Source organism: Alligator sinensis, unplaced genomic scaffold (assembly GCF_000455745.1).
Source record: "Alligator sinensis unplaced genomic scaffold, ASM45574v1 scaffold1129_1, whole genome shotgun sequence".
NCBI classification, from domain to species: Eukaryota; Metazoa; Chordata; order Crocodylia; family Alligatoridae; genus Alligator; species Alligator sinensis.
The window spans coordinates 620315-634269 of record NW_005842580.1 but is presented as its reverse complement, the minus strand read 5'-3'; the positions used below and the strand labels follow the sequence as shown (position 1 = coordinate 634269).

Sequence of the window (13955 nt, the reverse complement as noted above, 5' to 3'; positions counted from 1 at the left end):
GGAATGCTGCTGCAGCATGCCTGCTTGCTTCAGTATAAGAAAGAGCAGACATGAACACAAAGAAGGCTTCCAAGACTGCCAAATACGTTTCAGCGGTGGACCATGTAAGACAGTATCCTAAAGGGACCTTGCAGGCAGATGGAGGCAAACTCTTCTGGACCACCTGCAATCTAACTCTGGATGTGTCCAGGAAAAACAGCACCAATTATCACTTGGAGTTGGAGGGACACATGAAGAGGAAGGCTGCTGCAGAGGCTGAAGGTCAGAGCAAGAAGCAAGTGACCATGTCCTCCCTGTTTAAAAGGACCACAGAAAGCAAGTGTGGCAAGGTGAGGTGAGACGGACGCAGCATTTTCCCTCAGGGAGGCTTTTGTGGCAGCCAGCATCCCACTAGAGAAGCTTGATTACCCCAAGTTAAGGGACTACCTGTCCCAAAATGTGCTGAATGCTGGTAGTTTTGTGTGTGCCAACAAGTTTCGCCAGTACTATCTCCCTGCAGGGACTGCTTTGCATGTAGAGTCCAGGAAGGCTGTCTTGGCAGAGTATTATTCATTTTCCATTAGGGCTGATGAAGCCATCAACCCTCAGGACAACTATGTGCTGCACATTTTATTTGTACCAGGAGCTAGACCGACCAGGACCTGCCTGTGTTTCAAACTGAGCCGATCCACCCGACCTCTGTCAATTTTTCCACTGTGTCCCAAGCAATCAAGGACCACAGAAAGCAAGTGTGGCAAGGTGAGGTGAGACGCAGCATTTTCCCTCATGGAGGCTTTTGTGGCAGCCAGCATCCCACTAGAGAAGCTTGATTACCCCAAGTTAAGGGACTACCTGTCCCAAAATGTGCTGAATGCTGGTAGTTTTGTGTGTGCCAACAAGTTTCGCCAGTACTATCTCCCTGCAGGGACTGCTTTGCATGTAGAGTCCAGGAAGGCTGTCTTGGCAGAGTATTATTCATTTTCCATTAGGGCTGATGAAGCCATCAACCCTCAGGACAACTATGTGCTGCACATTTTATTTGTACCAGGAGCTAGACCGACCAGGACCTGCCTGTGTTTCAAACTGAGCCGATCCACCCGACCTCTGTCAATTTTTCCACTGTGTCCCAAGCAATCGTGAAAGTAATTGTCAGCTATGGTGTAGACTTTAACAGGATCTCAGCATTCCTGTCTGACAATGCCATGCATATGTGCAAGGCTTTCTCTGGTGTTCTCCAGGGAATGCTGCCCAACATTCCCTGCAATGAGCACATTTTGTCCGTAGCAAGTAACATCTGGTGCACGCAGTCCCGGGGGGTGGATAGCCTAGTGTCTTCTTTCAAGAAAGCCTTCAAGCACTGTCCAGGTCATAAGATCCAGTACAGGCAGTTGGTTGCTAGTCAAAGTGGAGACTCAGGTGCCATTGTGCTGCTACCACCAGAGCCTGTGCTGATACACTGTGGAACTCCTGGTTCAATGTGGTTCATTACCACACCACTCGCATGCAGCACTACCGGCGGTTTGTGAGTGAGGACCTGAAAAATCACACCCAGCACGCAGTGCATGCTTAAGCTTCACAATCTCTTACAGAGAGGTAACATTCAAGATCAAGTGACATTTGGGGCTGACAAGGTCACCTGATTCATGGAGCTTCTGACCTGGTTTGAAGGCCAGCAGGCTGTGATCTACCACACATACAACAAGATAATCTTGATAAGCTAGGTCAAAGACAAGGCTTCACAGGAACTGTAAAGCTGCCTCGTGAAAACCAGCACAGAAGGAACAAGTTCCAGGCAATAGCTGCAAAGCTGAACCATTACCACAGGTATGACCTGTCACTGCCACTACGGTTTGGACAGCCAGCTGCCCCCTTCCTTAGTGCTGGTCACATTTTGAACCCCAACCAGGTGTCTGCGTTGAACTGTGACTCTCAGCTACTGAAAGCAATCCTGGGATGAGGCTAAAAGCATGACAATGAACATGATGCCTAAGTGAACTTTGTGAAAGAGTGCCAGATGCCTGTGCCTGTATTCTGGGACTCTGTCTGTGACCAGTTTACACATCTTCACACCCTGGCAAGATGCTGCCTTGCCATTCCAACAAACTCAAGTGGATGCTGAATGTGTCATCTCAGTGTACGGATAAGTGTTCACCCCACAGAGGCAGAGAATGTCTCCAGGCACTGTGGCTGGATGCACCATGCTTGCATTTAATACATAGCCTGAACCGCCTGTCTTAAGGTTAGCAGTCAGTTTTGGTAATCTCCTTTTTATAATGTTTTTTAATAAAGTGTATATAGTTGCTGTTCATAGTACAGCTGTGCATAGTTATGCTGTATATAGTACAGCTTTATTTTCATAAGATATTGTAGTTTAGAGTTTGATTAAGAGCTTAGATAGTATCACTTAATAAAGTGCATATAGTTGGTGTTATTTAATAAAGTGTATACAGTTGGTTTTCGTTACAATTCATTGCCTCTGCTGATTTATTTTAATAAGATATTTCATTTTACAGATTAATTAGGTGCTTAGTCTGCTTAATAATTATGCAGCAATTAATGGCTTCCACAGGCTTTATCCCCTGATTAAGCCCAGGGAAGACATTAATTGCTGCGGTATTAAGCAGTCTAGGATACAGTTAATGGCTTTTCCGGGTTGATCAGGGGTTCAAGCCCCGGGAAGCCATTAACCATGTCCTAGACTACTTGTTAATGTCAATCCCCTGATCAAGCCCGAGGAAGGCATTCATTGTCACAGTAGGAAGCGGTCTAGGATGTGGTTAATGGCTTCCCTGGGCTTGATCCCCAATCAAGCCAGGGAAAGCCATTAACTGTGTCCTAGACTGCTTAATACCATGGCAATTAATGCCTTCCTCGGGCTTAATCCCCCGATCAAGCTTAGGGAAGGTATTAATTACCGTGTTTACAACCAAACCCCAGTTGGGGCCATCTGTCAATATTTGGAGAGGGGTGGGACTTGGACAATCAGAGATGGGGGGTTGGGGAGGTACTGCTTGCCAACGCAAAAATGGCGCCTGACACCACGCTAGGAGCATGAAATCGAGAGGCAGCCACCCTGAATTAGGTAGGTCTCTACTTATTGGCAAGGTTAGAAGTATGGTAGTTATAACTATTCAGGGTGCATCACACAGGGAAAGCCTGGCCCACAGAGTTGTCACAGAGAAGAGAGGATGTGGGCATTCAGCACTATACTCACACTGAGTGGCTTCCCTGCCTCCAGCAGTGCCGATGTGATGTACGCAGTGAGTGAGATGTCATCATTTACGCCACCCTGCAGGCCACACAGAGAGAAAGAAAGAGATTGGGAGGAATAAATCTTAAGTGTCGCTATACTAATGCTAGGAGCATGGGGAAGAAGCAGGAGGAACTTGCACTCCTGCTTGCAAACAAGAACTTTGACTTGGTTGGGCTAACTGAAACCTGGTGGGACCCTAGTACCCATGATTGGGCAGTAAGCATTGAGGGCTATAGGCTGTACAGACATGACAGAGTAGGGAGAAAACAGGGTGGGGGGGTGGGTGCTGTTGCTCTCCATGTTAAGGAGCATTTTACATCTTCCATAATCAAAATGGGATCAGAGGAGGGGCAAATTGAGGTATTGTGGGTCAGAATACAAGGGGGTCAGGGAAAAGGGACTTGATAGTGGGGGTCTACTACAGGCCGCTACATCAGGAGGATGAGCTAGACCTGGACTTCTCAGGACAGCTCTCAGAGGCCGTACGGTCTAGGGACGTGGTTGTCATGGGTGACCTAAACTACCCTGACATCTGCTAGGAGGAGCAGTCAGCTGGAGCCAAGCATTCACATAGGTTCTTAACCTGCATACAGGACCTTCACCTAACGCAGGAGGTATATGGACCCTCTGGGGGACATTCCTTACTGGACTTGGTGTTGACTACAGGGGATGACCTGGTGGGGGATCTATGGACACAAGGTAACCTAGGGAACAATGACCATCAATTGATTTAATTCACTATCCGGCGTAGAGTGGGAAAGATAACCAGTAAGGCAGAAGTGCTAGGACTTCAGGAAGACTAACTTCAGTGTGCTCAGGATATTAGTTAGTGAAGCACTAAAGAACAGGAGCACTGATGAGATGGGAGTCTAGGAAGAGTGGTCATTCTTAAAGGGAGCAATCCTGTGGGCGCAGAAGGAGACAATCCCATTGCACAGGAAAGGGGGCAAAGGGGCCAAGACAACCTCTTGGCTGAACAGGGAAATCCAGGAAAGCCTAGGGGCAAAAAAAGAGGCACATAGGCTGTGGAAGCAGGGGGTAGCTACCAAGCTGGAGTATACCTACTTGGCCTGCAGTTGCAGGGAGGCAGTTAGAAAGGCCAAAACAGAAATGGAACTCAGGATGGCAATGAAAATTAAAGACAACAAAAAGTCCTTCTTCAGGTATATAGGGAGTAAAAAGAAGGTGCAGGGTAGCATAGGACCCCTACAGGACAAACTAGGGCAATTAGTGACAGATAGTGGGGACAAGGCTGAGCTCTTCAATTAATTTTTTGCTTCTGTATTGGACACAAATCAAGATAAATCTCTTAAGTGGATCATGGACAGGCACAAAAGGGATATCAGCCCACCAACTCTTAGCACCGACTTGGTGAAGAGTCACTTGGAAGGAATGGATGTATTTAAGTCAGTAGGCCCGGATGATCTTCATCCAAGGGTGCTGAAGGAATTGGCCAGTGTCATAGCAGAACCACTGGCACAGCTGTTTGAGCACTCATGGTGCTCAGGTCAGATCCCAGAGGACTGGAAAAGGGTCAATGTGGTCTCTGTTTTCAAGAAGGGGAGGAAGGAGGATCCGGGTAACTTTAGACTGGTTAGTCTCGTCTCTATCCTTAGGAAAACCTTTGAAAATATTATTAAGGTCACATTTGTGGGAGTCCAGCTGGAAAAATAATGCTGAAGGCAACCAGCATGGATTCATAGCAGGTAGATCCTAACTAACTTAGTTTCTTTTTATGATCAGGTCACAAAATTCTTAGACACAGGAATTGAGGTAGATGTCATTTACTTGGATTTTAGGAAGGCCTTCGATACGGTATCTCATCCTAGTCTCATAACAAACTGAGTGACTGTGACATAGATGATTACATGGTCAGGTGGGTGGCAAATTGGCTTAGGGGTCGCACCCAGAGAATGGTGGTGGACAGGTCAGTTTTAATGTGGAAAGATGGGGGCAGTGGAGTCCCACAAGGTTCAGTCCTTGGACCAGTCCTGTTCAATGTCTTCATCAGTACTTGGATGAGGACATGGAGAGCACTCTGTCCAAATTCACAGATGATACCAAATTATGGGGTAAAGTTAACACACTAGAGGCTAGGGAACAAATCCAGATGGATCTGGACAGGTTGGAAAAGTGGACAGAACAGAATAGGATGCAGCTCAACAAAGATAAGTGCAAAGTGCTGCACCTAGGGAGAAGGGGTCACCAACACACTTACAAGCTGAGGGAGGACCTTCTCAGCAGCACAGCAGAGGAAAGGGATCTTGGAGTCATTGTTGACACTAGGATGAACATGAGTCGTCAATGTGACCAAGTGATCAGTGAGCACAGCAGAGGAAAGGGATCTTGGAGTCATTGTTGACACTAGGATGAACATGAGTCGTCAATGTGACCAAGTGATCAGTGAAGCTAACTGCACTTTATCATGCATTAGCAAGTGCAGAATGAACAGGTCCAGGGAGGTGATACTTCCCCTCTATGCGGCATTGGACAGACCGCAGTTGGAGTATTGCATCCAGTCTTGGGCACCGCACTTCAAGAGGGATGTGGACAACCTCAAGAGGGTTCAGAGGAGGGCCACCTGTACGGTTAGGGGCTTGCAGGCAAAGCCCTACAAGGAGAGATTGAAGGACCTGGATCTCTTCAGCCTCCGCAAGAGAAAGCTAAGAGGTGATCTTGTGGCTGCCTACAAATTCATCAGGGGGCAGATGCTCTGTTTACCAGGGCACCCCTTGAAGTAACTAGGAACAATGGCCACTAACTGATGGAGAGCAGATTTAGGTTAGACAATAGGAAGAACTTCTTTACAGTGAGGTTTGCCAGAATCTGGAACGGGATTCCAAGGGAGGTGGTGCTCTCCCCTACATTGGGGGTCTTTAAGAGAAGGCTAGACATGTACCTGGCTAGACATGTACCTGGCTGGGTTCATCTAACCCCACTGTTCTTTCCTGCCCAGGACAGGGGGTCGGACTCGATGATCCACTGATGTCCCTTCCGACCCAAACATCTATGAATCTATGAAACAATGGGTCGCCCCTGCCTTCTAATATGGAGATGTCTCACCATGAGATCACACAGACCCTTCTCCATGCCCTACAAGGGGGAACGGGGTAGGATCAGTGCTTCAAACAAAGGGAAGAAGGTTCGTGCAGAGAGAGAGTTCACTGGGGAGTGTGAGATGGAACGGCCTTTTCTCCTATCATGTAATGAGGGGAACACCTAGGTATTTCAGTGGGGAGGAGGAGAGGGGGAAGGTATGATAAGGGGGTCTTGGTTTCTTATCATCATTTCCCTGGGCTCGAATAAAAAGGGATGAACTGGATGAACCCCACTACATCCCTCCATCAGACTCTGAAAAGAAGAGAGTGAGGGAAAAATCTTGTCATGCTGCGCCATGTCAAAGTGAAAGGTAGGTTGCCCATCAAGGCCTAAGAAAAGGTTACTGGGCCCCTACCCTAGGAAGGAATTACTGGACAGTGGCTAGGACAGTACCTTCATTGCTGTGTTGAAGAGCTTTCCCATGCTGGAGTAGCAGCCACTGGTCTGCTGGTGCCCAGCCATCCACTGCAGAGCCTGCTGGATGATCTTGTCATCTATGAAGATGTGCTGCTGGGCTTGGATGAAGCACTTGGCCACAAAAGCCGTCAGCCTGAGGCAGAGGAGGAGAGATAGAGTGCAGGGAAGCAGACAAGGTCATGGGTAGAGAAGGGGTGGCTGAGACAGCTTCAGGACTGGGGTCTGGGGTGGAAATTCTTTACTACATCAATAAGACCACATACTTACCATGTGCTGCTTTCTCCATGGTTCTCTCCAAAGGCACTGTAGGAGCCATCCTTATGTTTGTACTGAAGCTGCCTTTGGTACCCTGGGCAGGAGAAACATCAAGGCTGGAGACATCTCTGAATCCGTGAACATGCCCCAGCAAAATCAGAACCAGAGGGAGATTTAAAGGAAGACCCAGGAAATGTTCAGCAACTGCCTGAGCTTACACAGCAGCAATCCTGCCTCAAGGCTCCATCTCAGACCCAAGTAACTCAGAACCAGCTGTAAGGCATGAGTTCACACTAAGTCCCCCGCCCCAGCTCCCACCCACAGTCTGAGCACACTTTCTGGGTACTGTGGCTCAGGCTGACAGTGAAGAGGAGCCTGGGATGGGATGGGGAGAGCTGTGGAAGGGAAAGGCATTAGACTGACCTGTTTGCAAGAAACCCACAGCTCTTGCCTTCAGCTCTTTGCTCAGCTGCCCTGTTTTCTCCAGGTACTGCAGCACATAGACGATGGGGGCAAAGAGCACCATGTTCTGCTCTCCACAGCCATGGGGCATCTGCACCAGCTGGTCCAGGTTCTCCAGCACTGTGCCCATGATGTCACCTGGACAGACAGACACATGGCCACAGACAAAGGTGACCTCATGGACAACCACGTGTCTGTGTCTCATGAAATAATTTTCACTTGCATGAGGGTGCCCCACACATCACACCGCTGCTCAACTCACAACACTGCATACACCCACTGACAACAACCTGCCCTCGCAGCCCACTGCCTGCAGCTACAGACCATTTCTGCCTCTCCTGCCCCACCACTGCCAACCCTCATCTCTCCTTCCCTGCCCTCTCCAGTCCTTCAGGCTGATTATACCCATCAGTCTCTACCCCCTCCACCCTACCAACATAACCCACCTCACAGGCCCCCTCCCACAAGTAGACCATAGAGCTGTGTGAGTCACTGAATTTTTTATTCCAAGGCTGCACTAACATTTTTTTAAAATGGATTCAATCTGAACCAAAATGAATTTTATTTCATTTCTCCACTGAAACAAAAAGCTTTCATTTCAGTTCAGGAAAATCACTTCATTTGACCCCAAACCAAAACATCTTTTCCATTTCAAACATCTGCAACAAGAGCAAAGCGAGGGGCATAGAGAACTACCTCTAGGCCCCTTTCACAGAGCCCAACAGAGGCCAAAAGGGGTAGTCGTTATAGCATACCACAGCTCTATGGAGGGAGCAAGGAAATGGAAGACCTGCTTTTAATTCTCTCCACTGCTGAGGGGACTTGAGCTCACCTCTCCCCTATTTAGGAGAGCATCCTCACCACCGTGACAGAGACATTCTCTCTCTCAGTGAATATCTACGTACTTTTGTAAAGAGAAATACAAGAAACAGGAAAGACGGAAGCAACCACCTCAGAACAGCTCAGTTCCTGGGGGTCCAGGCACTGTCCTGGGAAGTGTGAGATGTAGGCTTAAGTCCTCCAAGGCAAAGAATTGAATTGAGCCTGGGTCCTTCGCATCCTAGGTGAGTGCCCATAAGAAAATGACACTAGCAGTGCAAGACCATGCACCTGTGTGAAGGGGACCCACCATAACCAATGTATTTGCTGAAAGGGGATGCCCCCTCCTACTTTTTTTAATCTAGCCCTGAAAAAAAATATTCAGTGAATTCATTCCAAATGGTTTCAACCCAACCAAACCCATTTTTTCTAGTAAAAAAAAATGCTAACAACCCTCTCCATCCTTGATACACATGCATAACCCTCTCATAGCCACCTCTACCCTACTCCACAACTATACGTACCTCCCTGTATAGAAGCCCTCACCACATCTATATAATCCTTCAAGAACATGCTCCCCTTCCCTGGCACCTCCACCCCCTCATGAACACACGTGATAGGGCTATGGCATCCATCTGCACCCTTGCCACTTCCAGATAAACCATGGCCTGACAGCTTACTTACCGAGCAGAGACACTTGGGCTCTGGCTGAATCTGGCACCACGTTCTCAGGTACTTGCAGGGACACTGAGTCTGAGGTAGAATTGCCTGCCGGTGAAATGCAGAAAGAAGAGTGAACCAATGTGGGAGGGAATTACAAGAGATCCCACAACAGCTAGAAACACTGTGAGATGCTCCCAGCAGGGAGGGGCTCTGGGACTGGGAGACATGGCAGCATGCAGACAAATAAACTGCACCAGCAGGGATGGAGGGAAGGAGAAGGGGCAGTCCTCATGGTTGTACCCTAACCCCCTCCCAGAGGAGCACAGGATGCAGCTCTGGCTCTTCTCCTCCTTCTGCCAGCAATGCCCAGGGAGCACTTTCCCTGGAGAGTACAGTCCAGTGAGGCAATCCTACTTGCCATTTGTCCCCTGGCAGAGCAAATGATCTTTGGCTCAGTGTCTTCCACCTGGTGAACTCTCCCCTAAAATGTGAGCATGCAGATGGCTTTCTCTCCCCAGTCCAGGAGTATGTGGCCACTGTGTCCCACTTGCTGTGGTCCAGTGTGACCCACCTACCTTCTGGGCAGAGCAAGGAGCTGTGAGACTTCTCCACAAGGATGCCCTCTGGCTTGGGGAAGAAACACAGAGAAACAGGTTAAAGTCACCATAAAAAACAACCCACATCCGGTCTTCAAATTTGGGGGACTGTGTGACTAGGTTGCATGAGTAGAGGCATCCAGTCACAGAGCAGGGAGGCAACACTGTTCACCTCCAGTGAGGCCAGGGTTGAAATTCCCGCATTCAGATCTGCACACCTTGGGCAAAATGCCAAGTCATTTTACTCACCAGCCCTGGCAAAAAAACCATGACTAGTGGGTGTTAGATGTCAAAGGAGGGGGAAGACATGCCCATGTTTTAGCCTAGTGGTTAGGACACCCTCCAAGAACAAAGACGACATGGACTCTAGGCACCCATTGCCTAGAAGCAATTTGAACCTACATAATTCACTGACTTTCTAACACAACATGCTGAGCACCAGGCTTCTGCTTAGGTAATGAGGGCATATTACCTAATAGCGAGGACTCTGTTACGCTATGGACTACTCACCCCAAGTAAACATGGTAGAATTCCCACCACTTGAGACAATGGAAACTAAAGCTAGGCAAAGTCTGGGAGAATGGGCTATAGGGGACCATCCTGCACAGGCCCTGCAGGGATGGAACAGAGGTGTGCAGAGGTGACTCCTCCAAGCTCTAGGCATCCACAATGCTTGGAACAGCAGTTAACTGGGACAGCTGATAGCAGCATTGAAACTAATAGTGGGGTATCTGCTTGTGCTTTCTCTCCACAGTTCTCTGGAATGGCAGGCTTACCCGGACAAGGAGATGTTTGATCAAAGTATCCTTCCAGCCCTTGCTTGGCACCAGCACCTTTTCACTGCCACACAGCTCTTTGCTATCCAACACCTCTGCAGTGATGGTGAAGTTTACCTCACCTGGTATTGAAAGGGAAAAAAAAAACAAAACAAGCTCTTCAGAGCTTCTGCTAGCACAATGCAGCCCACCAGGCCATTCTATCTGGCCTGTGGAGCCCCTAAAAAATTTAGAAAATTAATATTTATCTGCCCCTGGCTGCTTGTCATGCAGCCCTCGATGGCTTGCCAAAACTCAGTAAGTGGCTCTCCGCCTGAACAGCACCCCTGTGCTAGCAGCTGGCCCCTTCTTGGTAGAATGTGTCAGTGCAAGGAAAAGTGATAGTGCTGGGAAAAAGGGTTGGACTAGATCAGTGGTTCTCAACCTTTTTTGTACCAGGACCCTTTGTAAATATTGATGGACAGTCCCCACCCAGTAAATAGTTAAAGTAGAAAACAGCCCCCTGGTCCTGCTGGTGCCCCTCATTCCCAACCCACAGCCCCCCACTCCCCAGCCTTGCTGGTGCCCCTCACTCCAGACCTGATTCTCCCTCTCCCCTGTCCCCAGGCCCCATCCCCCACAACTTGTGGGGCAGGGGGTGGGTGTGTGGGGGGCATGGTGGGGGGGCACATGCCCCCTCAGATTTGTGTGCCCACAGCAGGCATGGGGCTGCAGCCTGACCAGACCAACATTGGCAGGAGCCACCCCGGTGCGACCTGGCATGGGAGGACAGAGTGGGGTGGTGATATTCTTTGCTGCCACCACTACCACCAGGGGACTCCTGCACCAGCCGTACCACCAGCAACACAAGCAGTAATAGACTGGGGGGGTAGTCACGCTGCCTTCACCTTCTCCCACCACCAGCCACTTGCATGCTGGGCTGCAGCTCTACCCAGCCGCCATACCCTGGCCACCGCAGCTCCCCAGCGATGGGGTAAACGGCACCTGTGCTGCTGCTACCCCACCTCCCCTCAGGGGTAGAGCCGCAGCTTAAGGGGAACTGTGGTGGCATTGGCCAGGCCATAGCAACAGGGTAGAGCCATGGCCTAGTGCACAAGTGGCTGGTGGCAAAAGGAGGTGAGGGCAGTGAAGCCCCTCTCCCACCCATTACTCCTTGTGCTGCTTGGCATGGCTGGTGCAGGGGTCCCAGTGGTGGTGGCAACAACAATGAGTCTCACCACCCTGCTCCACCCTCCCATGCTGGGTCCCACCTGCTGGACTGCAGAGGTGTCTCCTGCCTGTGCTGGTCCAGCCAGGTTGCAGCCCCATGCCTACAGTGGATGCACAAGTCTGGGGAGGCACGTTCCCCCCCCACCATGCCCCTCAGATGCGTTGCCTGTGCTCCTCCCCCCACCCCATAGACTTACCTGCAAGAGCTGATCTCGACACTGCCTAGCTACCACATGCATGTGTGTGTATGCATATGCACATAGTTCCCTCTGTCTGATCACTCTCCTCCCACTCCCCCTAGCCCCAAGCATCCCCTTGCAGGCTGGAACTCTGCCACCCTGTGAAGGGAAATGAATGCCTTCCCGTGTTTTTCTTCTTTAAAGGAGAATCCATTTTTAAAGTTTGTTTGCTACCCTTTCATATATTCTTGCAACCCACTTTTGGATCGCAACCCACGGATTAAGAAACTCCTGGCTGGATGACCTCTTGAGGCCCCTTTTCTAGGATTCTATGATCCTGTAGAAACCCAAAGTACAGGACCATAGCACTGCAGAGAAACAAGGCTGGAAGAGACCTCAAGAGGTCATCTAATCCAACCCCCTACTCAAGGAAGGATCATCTCTGACAAAAATCATCCCAGACAAGTGTCTGTCTAACCAGCTCTTGAAAACTTCCAAGGATGGAGTTTGCTCAGCCTTTCCTGGTAGTTTGTTGCAATGATTAACCATCCTCACAGTGAGAAAAATCTTCCTAACACCCAACATCAATCTCCCTGGTTACAGTTTAAGACCAATTTCTCCTTATCCTGTCCCTAGTGATTGTCTATCACCATCCTCTTTTACAACCACCCTTCAGGTATTTGAAGACTGTTCTCAATCCCTGTCTCCCAGTCTTCTCATTTTCAGCCCTAAAAACCCCAGTTCTGATTTCCTCCCCACCTCCTCCTAAGTCATGTTTCCTAGCTCTCTAAGCATGTTGTTGTTCTTTTCTGGACTCTTTCCAATGTGCCCACAACCTTTTTGAAGTGCAGTGCCTAAAACTCACCAGTGCTGCATAAAGTAGAAGAATCACTTCCCCTGACTTGCAGGCAACACTTCTGTTAATACAGCCTGGCACACTATTGGCTTTTTTGGCAACAAGGAAACACTCTTGACTCTTTTTCATATTATGGTCTACCATAACCCCCAGGTCCTTTTCTGCAGTTCTGTAGCCTAGCCAGTCATTCTCCAATTTGTATTTGTGCCTGTGATTGTTCCATTCTAATTATAGGACTTTCTACTTGCTCTTATTGAATTTTATTTTATTAATTTCAAGTAGTTTTTTAAGAACATAAGCAGTGCCATACTGGGTCAGATGATCTGTCCCAGCATCCTATCTTTGACAGTGGCAGTAGCAGAAGCTTTAGAGGGAAAGCATATGAACAGGATATATATGCAGTGATTCCCCACTGTTATACCTTCCCTGGTATCTACCATTATTAGTTTAGGGGTGTCATAGGATACATCCCTGACAGTTCTGTACAATAGCTATAAATAGACCTATTCTTCATGAATTTGTCTAAATCCTTCTTGAACCTGATTATACCATCTTCCTCCACAGCTTCCTGTGCCAACAAGCTCTAAAAGTTAACTATGCACTGCCTAAAACAAGACTCTCTCTTATTTGCTTTAAACCTATCTCCTGAGTTTCAATGGGTACCCCTTAATTCTTCTATTCTGAGACCCAGTGAATAACAGTTCCTTATTCACTTTATCTATACCCTTCATAATGTTATAGACCTCTAGCATAACCCCCACCTCAGTCTTCTCCTTTCCAAACTGAAGAGTCCTAGACTTTTTTGTTCATCTAAGTTTGCTTTGACCTGCCAGAGTTTGTACACTTTCCTGTTTTCCTCATTTAAATTCTGCTTGTATTGGCCTGCTTGATGCCCTTTTTTGATTTACTGTGCATACTTTTCCTGAGCCTCTATTTGGGTGTTTTTAAACAGCTTTGAAGCTACCTGCTGGCCTTACACATTTTTGACTGCCCCTTTTAGCTTCTTTCAAACTTCCTCATATTTGTGTAATTTCCTTTCCAAAAGTTGTATATGGGAGTGGTGGATTTATATGGCTTACTCCTCTGCCCTGGAATGTTGAATTTGATTATATTATGATCACTTCTACAGAGCGGGACACCTATAGATAGCCAGTAATGGATCCAGGAATGGGGCAAGAAACGTGCAGCCCCTGTTACTTTGGCTGTGCCGTGCACGTGTAGTGAGCTCTGAGCTCACTGCCTGGTCAATGTGGGCTCCTGATGGAGTTCTATGGGAGCAATGAGCTTTCAGTGCAACAGCTGATTGGGACAGGAGCTGATTGGAGCTCCTGCTTTCATGTGGCCTTACAGCCCAGGGGATGAGTTGCTACTGCTATTTGCCCCTTCCTTGCC

At 48.5% G+C, this 13955-nt stretch overlaps 1 protein-coding gene across 5 annotated transcripts in view; it reads right to left on the bottom strand.

Moving 5' to 3' along the window:
* A2ML1 (alpha-2-macroglobulin like 1) overlaps nt 1–13955 on the bottom strand; it is a 52776-nt gene that overhangs the window by 7111 nt on the left and 31710 nt on the right. For all 5 annotated transcript variants that reach the window (XM_025214387.1, XM_025214389.1, XM_025214388.1 and 2 more), the window contains 7 exons: nt 10320–10441; nt 9523–9574; nt 8969–9052; nt 7427–7603; nt 7016–7097; nt 6725–6881; nt 3194–3268 (listed from right to left, as the gene is read on the bottom strand). In XM_025214387.1, coding sequence (XP_025070172.1) covers nt 3194–3268; nt 6725–6881; nt 7016–7097; nt 7427–7603; nt 8969–9052; nt 9523–9574; nt 10320–10441 — 749 coding nt within the window. The remainder of the gene's footprint in view (nt 1–3193; nt 3269–6724; nt 6882–7015; nt 7098–7426; nt 7604–8968; nt 9053–9522; nt 9575–10319; nt 10442–13955) is intronic.